The 15,006-nt window shown below is 38.7% G+C and overlaps 1 protein-coding gene across 2 annotated transcripts; it reads left to right on the top strand.

Annotated features, from left to right (window-relative positions):
* Positions 1–5,199: 5,199 nt before the first annotated feature.
* LOC127782832 (probable WRKY transcription factor 13) lies at positions 5,200–14,803 on the top strand. 2 transcript variants are annotated; one of them, XM_052310115.1, is made up of 3 exons: positions 5,200–5,666; positions 5,769–6,077; positions 12,704–14,413. In XM_052310115.1, exons 1-3 carry the CDS (start codon positions 5,314–5,316, stop codon positions 12,825–12,827), a joined length of 786 nt encoding a protein of 261 aa, XP_052166075.1. In that variant the 5' UTR covers positions 5,200–5,313; the 3' UTR covers positions 12,828–14,413. The 2 variants fall into 2 exon arrangements, with proteins under 2 accessions (XP_052166075.1, XP_052166068.1); XM_052310108.1 differs by lacking the exon at positions 12,704–14,413 and adding an exon at positions 14,421–14,803 and having other exon boundaries at positions 5,206–5,666.
* The last annotated feature ends 203 nt before the right edge of the window (positions 14,804–15,006 follow it).

Genomic DNA, 15,006 nt, shown 5'->3' with positions numbered 1-15,006 from the left:
GTTCCTAACTTTTTCTTCAAACTTCCAACTTTTCCATCACATTAAAACTTGTCTACACACATAAACTTCTAACTTTTCCGTCACATCAATCGTTCCAATTTTAATTAAATTTTTAATTTTGACGTGAACTAAACACACCCTAAGAAAAAATTGATCAACCACCGAAAAATACTTTTAATCGCTCACGATTTACGAAACTGCTGGCTCTGCCACTGGTTGAGCTAACATATAAACATATGGAAGTAAGAGCAAGTTTAATAGTATAGCCCACTACTAACTCCAAATCATCTATAGCCAATATAATAGCCAATTCATACAATAGTTGCTTACTATACTATTAATATCTGGTCTCACCTATCATACATACATTACGTCTTGGAGTCCGTACTGCAGCTGGCTACAGATCTGTAGCCCGCTGCTATTCTCTCCCTTCCTTTATCTATTTAAAATATTTTTATAGCTGGCTTATAGCTTGCTATTGTACCTGCTCTAACGGAACAAACTAGCTAGTAAATCGATCATGAATTCATGATGACGATCGATCGATCGAGCAGCCTAGGCAGGGTGGTACGGTGGCCATGCATGCAACCAACACACCAAGAAAAAAAAAAGGCAGAGAGAGATGTGCATCATGCATGGCAATGGTATGATGGCGCTAGCCAGCTCCATCTCGCGATCGAGCAAAGTGCACTACTACTGTGGAAAAGGTGGTGGTGAATAGCTAGGCCGACCGTGCGTGCGTGCGCGCGAGGAGTGCGAGATGGACGCGGAGCGCTTGACGAAAGTGGGTGCTAGCTAGCTAGCGAGTAGCTCGATTGATCCATCATCCATCGATCGATGGATGCACATGCACATGCGTGCTAGGCTAACTGATGGTTGTTCCGTTATCCTCTGCACGGATGGGGGATGGAGCTAGCTGCATGTGCATATGCATTCGTGCACGCCATGTCCCCCGCTATAGTGTACTCCCTCCCTTTAAAAAATTCTCAAATCCTAGCTATAAACTTTGTATTTGTATATATACATAGCTCTAGCTACATGCTCTCCCTCTTTTTCTCCATCCCATGTGTATATATGTCTTCTCCATAATTGAGTACTCATCTTGGGGGTATTTGGGAGAGAGGGACTAAACTTTAATCCTTCTCTTAAAAAAAATAAGTCTCTAGGATACCCCCTTAGTGTTTTATCTTTGGGCTAGCAAGCACTTCATGTCTCAGTTACCTCTTTAGAACAGGTACAATAGCAGACTATAAGCTAGCTATAAACATATTTTAAGTGGATAAAAGAGGAGAGATAAGAGCAACGGGCTACATATTTGTAGCCAGTTGCAACACGGACTCCAAGACACACATGTGTATGACACCAGATATTGATTTTGTAGTATATATGCTTATATGTAATTATTGTATGAATTGACTATTAAGTTGACTATAGATGATTTATAGCCAGCGGTTGGCTATATTATTAAATTTGCTCTTATAACCGTGTCATGCACTCATGCGTCCTGTGTACATCCATGTCACCATGTGTATGTCCCTGTTTCTTAAAACAAGAAAAAAAATAGAGAAACTCAATGTGCGCCTATTTTTCGGCTTGAAATGTGTCAAATTAATTTCCTTGTCGCCCATTGAGCCATTGACAGATATTTCATTCATCAGAATATCAGATGTGTTGTGCATACAACAAAATAAGAGTAGTGGTGTACAGCCAAACTCCTTGTCAGAATTTAAATATTATTTCAAAACTCTGATTCGAAAATTCACCACTAATATATATCTGTGCATCCCGCACATTTACCATTTACACTGCTGCCTGCGAAGATTTGGAGCAATTTTGATCAACAGATCGATCGATCCAGCCATACTTCGTGATGATTTGCATATTCTAGTTTGCAGATCATCACAAAATTTGCAAGTTTGCAGCCATTCATGCATATTCTAGTGCGAGTAGTTTGCCAACAAATGTGAACATTATCGTACTGATGATTCAAGTTAAGGGGATCAACCGATCAGATGTGTCCAAAAGACAAGGAATCATGTCTGGCGTTGCAAAAGGGTGTCTTTTACATCAGGTCAGCCTTTGCCATCGATGGCACTGTACATGTGGTGAGAATTATCCTAAAACATGTTAGATAATGTACTGTTCCTAGGTCCAGCCTGCCACTTTTTAACTCTTCACAGCACAGCTGAGTGCCAACCATATATGCATAGACAAAAGTGTCACAGACGTCAGCTTTCACCAAACCAAATTAAATTATCTGCGCAAACTGTATGAGCTAAATTAAATAAGAAGTTACATTCAATAAATAAATTTTTACTTATGGCCATATAGAAATATACGTGGTGTTTTCCCCCAAATACGGTATACACATAAAATGCGCACACTCACCACTGTAAACATATACACATAATATCTTTATAAGCACCAACGAAGACAATTAGATGAATGCAAGCATCCGCCCAATTTTTTAGAGCTTGAAGCCGGTTGTCCAAGTGATGAGGTTCCACCACAATGAATCTAATTAACCAGTTGAGCTATGTTCAACTCGTACGTGTGTGTGCGCGCGCGTGCGTGTGTGTATATGAAAATGGTTCTATATTCCCAGGAGTACGTACACCTGCTCCCATCCACCGTTGATCAGTAGCCACCCACGATCAACCCTGTTAGCGGAAGCACTCACCGGAACCGTTTCCATTTTTTTAAAGAATATTCTCCTAATGTTTAATTATCCCGCACTAATCGGTTCTGAACAGGTCGTATAAATCCCTTGGTTCCCATCCCATCCGCGACGGCAACAGCTCGCTCTCTCCGCTGTATTCGGATCGAGCGCTAGCTACCGACGACTCGAAGCGGAGGTACAGCACGATCCATTGGGGATCGAGCAACCACGCCGACGGCAACATCCATCGGTGATTTGCTGGGATGCGGCGACAATATTCATCTGCAGCAACACGGCGTTCCCAGGCGGTGCCGACCCTTGTGGCGACGGTATCACGGCATCGATCCATCAGCTCTTCCTATCTAGCCGTCTGCCCGTGTGGTGACGCTGTCTACGCAGAGGGGGCGGTGGCTTCACCTTGGCTGACCGATCGAAGCTAGCGCCGGTGACCTTAGCACCCGTGCAACGATCAAGGCAAGCCCTTTCTTCCTTCTTCCGGTTTTGTTTGATTAATTTTTTCCTATAGAATGATAATACATAATCTTCCTTTTTCTATTGGGTATATCTCTGTTATTGTTTGCAGACGAGGATGCAGACATGAAGTATGACGTTGATATATAGAATGATTAAGCCTATGATGAATGCATTTGTTTGGTGCATGCAGATGCGAGACACATCTATCGTGGGCATAGATGGTGCTGACAACAGAACACTCCAGCATGTATGGTCGTCTGGCGACGGCGCTGAGTCCGTGATTCCGTTGATCCAGCAAGCTGGCACATTAATACTCATTTCCCTCTCCGGCGCGTGTTTGGCGTGATCCCATCGATGCTAACCGATTTGTTAGCCTGCATGTAGAATTGTCTATTCAGAATTCAGTGCACTTCTAGCGTATTTCATTCATTTAGCTTTATTTAGAAGGCAGCAACCCGATACTTTGCCAGTGATTGACGACACTTCTTTATCAATCATTGACTGATACAGTTTATTCAAAACTAGCAACCCTACGCATACTAAATTTACGTATTGTTCTATTCTATAGAATAAGACAAAAATGGTACGTACTATTACGTGGAAAAAAAATACCTATACTACTCCCTTCATTTCATATTATAAGTTGTTTTGATTTTTTTCCTTATCAAACATCTTTATATTTGTTCAAAAAATATATTCATCAAAAACTATATACTGGTACTAACTTGAAAAATAGGTATGTACTGTTACTAAGTTAAAAAAGGTATATACTGCTACTAAGTTTAAAAACAGTGTGCACTCCTACTAATTAACTTACTATAAAAACATATATACGGCTACTAATTAAGTTTAAGAACAGTATATACTCATAAAAAGTATATACTAGTAATTGAAAAGTATGTAGCATATACTGGTACTAATTACAAGAAGTTATATATTTATACTAAGTTAAAACAAGTATATACTTCAACTAAGTTTAAAAACAGTATGTACTCCTACTGACTTGCTAAAATAAAATAGTATGCACTGCTACTTAAAGACTACTACTCTCCCTGAAAAAAGGAAGAGCTATCGTACCTAAAAAAACAGTATTTGGTCTAATATATAGTGAATCCTACAAAGAAATTAAAGCGGTACGTAGTCCTACAACCAACCAGTACATGATCTAGTCCAGTATATACCGGATTAAAAAAATATATACTGCTCTCCTAATTTAAAAAGGTATATACTGTTACTAACATAAAAAAGTATATGCCATACTAAAAAAGATCAAGTATGTACATACTGGATATTAAAAAAATTCATACAGTCCAACAACAAAAAATGTAATACGGTATACATACTAAATCATACACATAAACACACAGTATATACCGGATAGTAAAAAAGAAAAGGCATTTTCAACGTTGGTCCTGGTACATATATACCGAATATTATGAAGTAAAAAAAAGGTGCAATGCAAACGTAACTACTTTGCATGCAGCAGGCGGACTAATTTTCAAATTATTAGTTGCATGCATGCATCCCCGATTGTTAATTACATCATTTATTTATTAATCATTTTTTTGTTCAATCCGGTAAATTGGATCCTATTGGATGATCCACTATCAGGGGAGGGTGTATGTACTCCCGGAAGTACAAAACAACCATCATATATATATATATATATATATATATATATATATGTATGTATGTATGTATATATATATATGTATGTATATATATATATGTATATATATATGTATGTATGTATATGTATATATATGTGTATATGTATGTATATGTATATATATGTATGTATGTATGTGTATATGTATGTATATATATATATATATGTATGTGTATATGTATGTATGTATATATATGTATATATATGTACGTACGATACGTACGTATGTATATATTGATCAATTTTCATGACCGATTATAATCATGATGGAGTAACTATAAGGTGTTGATAATTTTCTTCAGAATGCGTGTGATGTAAAAGTTCGAGAAGACTTTGTTTTTGTTTTGTCTTAATTTCCTCGATGATAGTATAATAATGCAATCCCTTGTCTCTCCCACACCCTATAAACATCCGGATATCACACACATTCACACTCACACCTCACAAAAAAGCAAACAAGACAGCGAAAATAATCAGAGAGAGAAACTAGAGAGAGAGAGAAGAGGGAGAGATGTTCCCATCACCAGGGAGGGCGGTGATGGCGCTAGGCCACCACGGCGCCGCCCGCCAACCGCCGACCACCATGGCGGCGGCGGCCTCCTCGTCGACGACCTCCGCCGCCGCCGCCCCGGCCACGGCCACCACCACCGTCGCCTTCTCCTTCCAGCATCCCACGCCCACGCCGTCTCACCACCACCACCACCATGGCGTCCTAGGTTACAGCCCCCTCGTCCTCGACCACCACCACCCAACCACCGCCGCCGCCTCCTCGCACGCGCCCTCTCCTCCCACCCTCCACCACCACCACGGCGGCGGCCTCCACGCCGCCGCGCCTCCTCCGAGATCGTCGCCGCCGCATCCATGGTAATTACGAGTAATTAAGTAACCGTAACAACCAATCGATCTCTCTCTCTCTCTCTCTCTCCCCCCTTTTCTCCCATGTCGACGACGTTATTGCCGTGCTAGGTCTTGCGAGGAAGGCGATCATCGAGGGAGGCCGCAGATGGGGAATAAGGGCGAGGCGGCGGCGGCGATGGGCGCCATGGGGATCAACGACGCCGGCAACAACACGGCGGCGGCGGCGGCGGCGCAGCATCATCTGGGGGTTGGCGCGGTGAGGATGAAGAAGGTTGGGGGAGGAGGAGGGAAGGCGCGGCGGAAGGTGCGGGAGCCGAGATTCTGCTTCAAGACGATGAGCGACGTGGACGTGCTCGACGACGGCTACAAGTGGCGCAAGTACGGCCAGAAGGTCGTCAAGAACACCCAGCACCCAAGGTAAACTAACTAACTAACATCTCTACACATATTGATCGTTTTGCATTATGAATCAAAATCAATCACAACATGCATGCTTAATTACATCTGAATCAGACATTTATACGTGTGAAGATTTTTTTTAACGACTCTGGTCTAGACGGTGTGAGGTTATATTGATAGAGCAGGAAAAAATTATAAGATTACAATCCTGTAAGATCGTAATCAGGAAAAATAAAAAATATATACCACCACCCACACACCGGCAACACTAACACATAAAACCAGCAGAAGGCTAGCATCGGACCGGCCGCCGCTAAGCGTGACAGACCGCCGCTAAGCCAACAATGGCACACAGCCGAGATCGTCTAAAACTCGACCCTTACAACCAGCACAGAGTCCAACTCTAGTCAAGTCTTCAGGATTTAGGAAGAGAGGGTGAAGATCTCATGTGCGAATTGATTGATTAACTCCAATTTATCGCAAATAAAAATGCATATGGATGTTGCATGATCGTTTGCCTGACGTGTTTTGTGAGGAATTAAGGCTTCAGCTAGAGCTTCTGTAAATACTTCTACCTCCAAAGTTTTTTCCCCCAACATAATGTTCTAAACTTTTGGATTGAGAAATAATAAATAGCTTAATTGGTTTTATATATCTCACTGGCTAGGGCTTTTGAACTGCCATTCTTCCCATGCATGGTGTGTGACACTTTTGCTAGATAGCTAGCCAATAATCAATGGTTCCTTGTAGAAAAATACTACCTCCTTCCCTAAATGTTTAACACCGTTGACTTTTTTAAACATGTTTGACCGTTCGTCTTATTCAAAAAATTTTGTGAAATATATAAAACTATATGTATACATAAAAGTATATTTAACAATAAATCAAATGATAGGAAAGGAATTAATAATTACTTAAATTTTTTAAATAAGACAAACGGTCAAACATATTTAAAAAAGTCAACGGCGTTAAATATTTTGGGATGGAGGGAGTATATGCTAAGAATCATGAGCTCCTTAATTATGGTATGCTTTGCCAGGAGAGTTCTAACGTGTATAGCATATATATATATAGATGCACGACAGTCACTCTATGTGTGAATCTCCCGTATATATATATATAGTATCTCATTTATCTTCAGATTGTTCGTAATGAACTTATGAACTCCAAACTGAGTATGTTAATTTATATATGACAAAATAAATATTAATTCCGAATTCTGCGGTTTTGTAGTTGATTTTGTTTCTGATAGTTCCCTGTGAAATTAAATTTGAATTCATTTTTTTTATCATGCGTGATACTTTAAGGGAAAAATAATGGAGTGGAACTAATTAAAGCCAAGAATTCTCCTTCCATCATTGTTCGAGGTATTAGACAAGTGAATTAAGGTCGTCATTCTCTGCTTCTAGCTGTACTTGAGGGTGAATTACTATAACATGCATGAACTGTTTCAGAGCTCAGAACCCATATATAATATGGCCTTGTTTAGATCATGGGTGAAAAGTTTTACCGTGTCACATCAGATATACGGATATACATTTGAAGTATTAAACGTAGATGATAATAAAACAAGTTACAGATTCCGCTTGTAACCGCGGGACAAATTTATTAAGCCTAATTAATCCGTCATTAGTAGATGTTTACTCAGCACCACATTGTCAAATCATGAAGCAATTAGGCTTAAAAGATTCGTCTCGCAATTTACACGCAAACTATGTACTTACTTATTTTTTTCGTTCATATTTAATACTCCATGCACGTGTTCAAACATTCGATGGGACAGTATGAAAAATTTTGCCAGTGGATTTAAAACAGGCCCTATGTATCGTATCTTTATGTCTTATCACCAAATTCAAACTTGCACGTATGTACAAATTAACATGATTCCGAATGATGATAACATTTATTCACGTATATATTGCTTTTTTTAGTCTAGCAACCTAACCAAGTCCATAATAATTTATATATATGCATTGCATATAGAAGCTAATGCGCATATGTTTTGAGGAAGGAGCTAGTAGCTATATCCATGCTGCTAAAATACATTGTTGTTTATGAATCCCTCAATAAAATATTAAAGCAAGACCAGGAAAGTGATAAAAAAAAAGATGGAACCAAAATATGTAAGGAGAATGTTTTTTTGCTGCAATGGAAAGACAAGGATTAATAACATAAATTGATTTGCTGCAAAACAATTAACGAGCGCAGATCAGATCAAACAATGAAATTATTCATGATTAACTTGCATAAAATTACATTAATTAGGAGTAGTTAATTAATGTCAAAACAGTCGTCTGGTTTGTTGTGTATTATTGTGCTATATCGATTGTTTGGGAAGATTTCACTGACCAAAAATATACACTCCGATCCTAACTCTACTATTATAAAAATTTAAGATGTTTTTGCCGTTATTTTGGTACGTCATCCGTGTATGAGTCGGTTTTTAAGTTCGTTTGCTTTTGGAAATACATATCCGTATTTGAATCGATTTTTAATATCGTTCACTTTTGGTAATACATAAGAAATCATACAAGAAGTCTATTTAAAAAACTCACATGCTAACTTAAGATAATCGGACTTCTAACTGCAGCTCATGATTTTTTAAAAATATATATATCTAAACAAACTCCCGCAATAAATTTCATTTTAACTAAACCATATAACATAACAGTAATAAGATTAAAATAGACTTCACCTGTTGCAACGCACGGACATTTGTTCTAGTTAAATAAATATATTCCCCTTGCCATCCAATATTTATCCGTATATAGGTCGACCGTAATTTAACTGTATAGGTTTTACTTTGCACTCAGTAATTTAGTAGTGGAATACATGAATAATTCTAAGATGAGCTTCTCTACAGAAACTCACTATACTCACTAAATTGGGCAAATATGCGGTGTAATTAAACCACAAATTAGGTGAAAACTCATGTAAATTCTGACTAAAAAGTTGTCTATATTCAAAAAAAAAATCACACATGTAGATGAGGTGATGTTACACACTTTGTTTATCATATATAAAAATAACATTTTTTTTGGACAAATCATCAAGACATTTTTCTTGTTCAAACTTTATTATTTTTATATCTCACAAACGAAGTCAAGTTTAGACAAGATTTTATATATGGTTGTGTAGCATCGTATTATCTACATGTGTGGTTTTTAATATGTTTATACAATTTTTTTTATCGATCTTTACATGAGTTTTCTTCTAGGTTTGGGGTGTGCATCACATATTTACCCCCACTAAGTTTATGAAACATTTCTGGCTCAGTGCGCTTTGGTCGCAACTAGGCAACCAGAGCCAAGTCTATCCCAACCTTTCTACTCCTACACAGTTACCTTTTTCTAAAGTGCTAGTCATTGGATCTCAAAAGGGTAAAGTGTTTGCAAAGCTGGTCCTGAGATGGCTTTTGTTATGTCTGGTCCCTTTGCCGTCTACACCTCTTAAATGGAACACTAATGTAATGTAATCATGTCTATATCTACGTACCCAAGATAGACATATGTAACTAGTTTGCTTAATTAGGATATTGATGATTAATTATAAGGGTTATGTGCTATTACTGGTGGAAAAACCATCTTTACTCCTGGTTGAGAACCCCCCTTTAAACCCGATTTTCCAACCGGGAGTAAGGATCCGGGACTAAAGATGTCCATCTTTAGTCCCGGTTGAAATAACCGGGACTAAAGATACATCTTTATTTCTGGTTGGTACCACCAACCGGGACTAAAGAGACAAAGCGGCAGTGCAGGTGGTTCCTTTTTCTTTTTCTTTTTTCATTTTTATTTTCTCCCGAATCAAGTAGTCAAATCCCCAAATCAATCCGCAAATCTAACTAACATCCCAAATTCACATCACCAAATCCACATCACAATCATAACGTTACTTATGCACACAAATCAAATACATCACAATATCCTAAGAAATTACTCAAATACATCACAGATCCAAACAATGAATCACAAATTTCTAACTTCTCAGTCAAATACATCACAGTGAATCATCACAAATTAAAAAAAAAAGAAGCCGCTGCCGCCGCCGGTCGCCACGAACAACGGGCGCAGTCCAGGCGCGGCTCCGCCGGCCGCCGCCGCCCAAAGCCTCGCTGCCCGCCGCCGCGTGCGGCGCCGCCGCCCTCCGCCGGGTGCGACCCCGCCGGGCGCCACAGCTCGCGGCCCCGCCGCCGGCCGCCCGCCGCGGCCGCGGCCCCGCCACCCGCCACGGCCGCCGCCGCCCTCCGCCAGGAGCGACTCCACCGGGCGCCGCCCCGCCGCCGGCCGGCCTACCGGATAGGAAGGGGAAGCCGGCCGGGAAGGGGAGAGAAGGGGAGGAGAGGAGGAAGGGGAGGAGTTGGAGAAGAGAGTTAGAGAGGATAGATCTGAGGAGAGGTGTGAGATTCGATCTGTCTAAGTTGTAACTGTGGAGGAGAGGATAAGGGATAGGGATTATATACTACATGTTTAATTTTAGTTCCGGTTGGTACTACCAACCGGGTCTAAAGTGGTGATCTTTAGTCCCAGTTATTGACATCACCGAGACTAAAGATCCTCGGCCCCCTGACATACATCTGACAGCGGATGAACCGGGACTAAAGATCAAAATTTTTATAACCGGGACTATTGTGGATTTTGCCGGACCGACCAAAGATGGTTTCTCCACCAGTGTATCTTTCTCGCTCATATATATATATATATATATATATATATATATATATATAGTAAATTTGTTTGGTGCTCCATGGTGCCCGGGCACCATTGTTGAAATTGAGTATATATCCAATTCAAATGAGTATGAAACTTTTTTAATTACTTAGGTATTAACATTAACTACTTTACTAACTAGTTTAAAGCAAGTTTGAACTGAATTTGAACTTGTTTTTGTTAGATTTTGATTCTAGGTATATAGCATCCATACATATAATTAGTTAGGTATGTAATCATGGATTGTGAAATAAAGTTAAATTTGAGTTGTTTTGTTGATAGGTATAGGTATGAATCAAATTATTATAACTAGGTATATACTCATAATTTGAAAATTTTGAAAAATTTGAGTGATTTTGTGCATTTGATACCATGGTGCCCGGGCACCATGGTGCCCCATATGAGTGTCCTCTCTCTCTCTCTCTCTATATATATATATATATATATATATATATATATATATATATATATATATATATATATATATATATATTCTTTTGTTTCGTGGAATAACTTTGGCATTGATTGCTTGATTTTATACACAATATGCAACTATTTCCCCGGTTTTTAGTGATTACTAATATTCCAACTAACCACCAACAAATGATATTTTGCTTCAGGTAGATGATTAGATCACTCCAAAATAGCTAGATTGGGTCAGATTGCGCTACATTTGTTTCATTCTGTTCAAGAATGAAATTGATCGATCGACTAGTCCATTTCACGTAGGACCAACTGAGCTCCCATGTAGAGAATGACGTGCATCCTAACTTAGTAGGTTGAATGCTCATTGCACCATCTAACAGTCCCACTAACGTCCACTCATCCCATGTGTAGACAACAACTGTCGCAACAGAAGAAAAGCAAACTATCTTAGTAATTTGTAATCTATACTATCGGATAATTTTATGATACTGAATTAGCAAAGCATTTTTTTGTGCAGTTTAATTTATGAAACCTCCTAATCTACCTCTATGAATATACTTTTCCTTCGTTAAAAAAGAATTACCCATGGCTATAAATTTGGACACTCGGGAGTGCATTTTATTCTACATTTATTAATACCACCTCTATTTTGTTCTATAAATATGGACACTCGGAGGATGCATTTTATTCTACATTTTATTTTGTTTTGAACTGTTCATTTCCATTTATCTTATTTGATTTTTTTATGATTAGTATTTTTATTGTTATTAGATGATAAAACATTAATAGTATTTTATGTGTGATTTTTTTAAAAAAATTCATAATATTTTAAAATAAGATGGACATTAAATGTTGGACACAGATTTTTATGGATGCACTTATTTTTTTACGGACGGAGAAAGTAGTAGCTTTTTTTTTTTCCAAAATTTGTTCTAAAATGTTTGTCACTCTGAAGTACTACTCCTAATCATATTGACATCATTTAATAAGGCTGAATTGCCTACAATAACAAGTATTTTAACACGGAAGAAGTAATAATTAAAAAAATTACTCTCTGTACCAAAGTTCATTTTTTACTCATTCCATATATACCAATACAAAATATAAAGACTAGAATACTCCCACTTTATCGAATCTTAATGTAATTATTTCCCTTTTATTTATTTTTAATATATTTATTATTCTCTATGTATTTTTATAAACTCTGATATGATATAATGATTACTTAAAATTAAATTTATTTTAGGATAAACAGAAGTAGCTAGTGACATCAACGAGGGAGTATAAAGTTTGCACCTAGGTCTTGTTTATATTCCAACTTTTTTCTTTAAATTTTCAGCTTTTTCGTCACATCGAACTTTTTTTCACGTACAAACTTCTAAATTTTTCGTGATATTGTTCTAATTTTTTCGAGCTTCTAAATTTAACGTGGAGCTCGACACAGCCCTACTATTCATGCTACTATAAAATTGATGGAAATGACATGACAAGATCTATATCATCTCCTGGCAGACCACCTAGGAGCCTCTGTGCTTGTGTGAACATCTGTCTATGCGTGATGGTGATCATGACAGGTAGTGCCAAAGCATTGACCCACACAGCAGCAGACATGAACCCAGCATCCAGTCCAATCTGATTAGCCTCTTGCAATGATGCCACTCAGAAACCCTCTCCTCCCATCCGGTCCTCTGGCTCACACACCACTACTACAACACACCCATGACTTTTCCAATCGATTGGCAATCATTCTCATTTTTCTTCTACTTTCTTGATTGTCAAAACTAATACTGCAGGGTAGTATTAGTAATGGATAATCTGGTGTATCGTATCATACAGTATTAATTAGCGTCGAGATTGTGTCAACGTAACGACGATCGAGCAAATTAAGTCTCACAAATACATCTGGTTATGAGACAACTTAATTTGATCGCAACCTGTACGTACATGTGTATGCTGGTACTTCTTCCGTCCCAAAAAAAACCCAATCAAACATTGAATGTGCCACTTTTTACTACAACGAATCTGGACATATGAAACGATATTAGTAGGTTCATGCGAACAATTGTAGGTATTATATGTGGGTGTTGATATGCAGTAGAGAGACTTTAGACGGTTGAGGCCAACATATAATTAAGCATGCAAGTTCTTATGTAGAGCTGCGAGAGGATGAAAGTATAAGCGTGGTGATATATAATACTCCGTTCTATAAAACCTAACTCTTAGCTACGAATCTGGCCACATGTGTCTAGGTTCATAGTTAGTATTAGACTTTTTTTAGATGGAGGGGTATGTTCTTATTTCGAATGCTGATTTTTTTTTTCATGTTTTGCTTGAAAATTCTAGGAAAAAACAATTATGATATTGCCTTAAAGTGAATATATATTGGATGTGTGATATATCTGCTTTTTGTTGGCTGTGGGAGCTGATGGAGAATCTTTACTGTTGGGTAATGGGCCATGAGATGATGAAAAGGTGGATTTGAGCTTTGCAAAGGGCCCAAGATTTTTGTACCCTGTAATTATTACCACATCTTTCTCAATATCTATGCCCCTTAGGTTTGAGATGAGGAATGATGCTACCAGCTGGGTAGCCTGGAATATTATCTCCATGGCCTAGCTAGTTGGTGTGTCAGCAGGGTCAGGCCATGATTGAGAATTTTCCAATATCTGTCTCTCCTTGTACTTTAACATACCAATTCCTAGAATACTTGTAATCTCTCTTTCACCTGGAAATCCGAATACATAAAAACTATACTCCATATTTGTAGAGTGTAGGTAGAATAGAGTAGCACGAGCAGTACCGGGTAGAAAGGTATATCTAAGCTTTAGGACGTGCGTAGAAAATAAGGAGCACCATTCTACTAGCTAGCAAAAGCATCCGTTGCCATAACGCTAAACAGAACTACTTGGAGTATGTTATACTCCGTACTAAAAAGTTGTTTGGATGTCATCCAAACATGTATTTACTAGCTAGGCTACTAGCGACGCGTATTAGTTAGTCCCTAATTCAATACTACTCCGTATATTACTATACTATATTTTGATCTGTGCGTTGTGTTGCAAGAAAAGGCAAGATTAATCAAAATCGATTTTCTTGTTGATAAGTGATAACCTTAAAGCAAATTTACACACTCCTACGCATATACACACACACATACTGAAGTATATATGTGGTTAACTGTGTGTGTGATTGTGGATATATATTTGCATATATATATATATATATGCAGGAGCTATTACCGGTGCACGCAGGACAACTGCCGGGTGAAGAAGCGGGTGGAGCGGCTGGCGGAGGACCCCCGCATGGTGATCACCACCTACGAGGGCCGCCACGTCCACTCCCCCTCCCGCGACGACGACGACGCCGCCCGCGCCTCCGCCGAGATGACCTTCATCTGGTAGCTTGCTTCCTCTACCTAGCTCTCCCGTCGTCGTCGTCGTCGTCGTCCTTCGCCTTCTCCGACTCCGATCCACAAGCTGATGATCAGCTAGCTGGTCATATATCCATCGACGACTGCATTTCGATATCACATGCATGTGTGTGTATTATTATTATTACTATTTGCTGTTACTGTTGTTTAATTTGTCATCGTTATCATAGTTATGTTAGTTAGTTAGGCTGGTGATAATTACTTATATATAGCGCTTGTTGTACGTAGCCGAGTAATATTATGGAGTACAGTTTTCTGTAGCCGGTGGGTTATTAAGTAAATGTTTGTAGCTCTTGAAGTAGATCTCAATATTCAAACGGTTTCAACTCAAACTAAAAAAGAGAGCGAAACGGGTTAGAGTTCTCTTATGACATGGACTAGAGAG

Source organism: Oryza glaberrima, chromosome 1, assembly GCF_000147395.1.
Source record: "Oryza glaberrima chromosome 1, OglaRS2, whole genome shotgun sequence".
Taxonomy (NCBI): domain Eukaryota; kingdom Viridiplantae; phylum Streptophyta; class Magnoliopsida; order Poales; family Poaceae; genus Oryza; species Oryza glaberrima.
The sequence above is the reverse complement of the archived record's forward strand: the minus strand, read 5'-3'. Positions and strand labels throughout refer to the sequence as shown.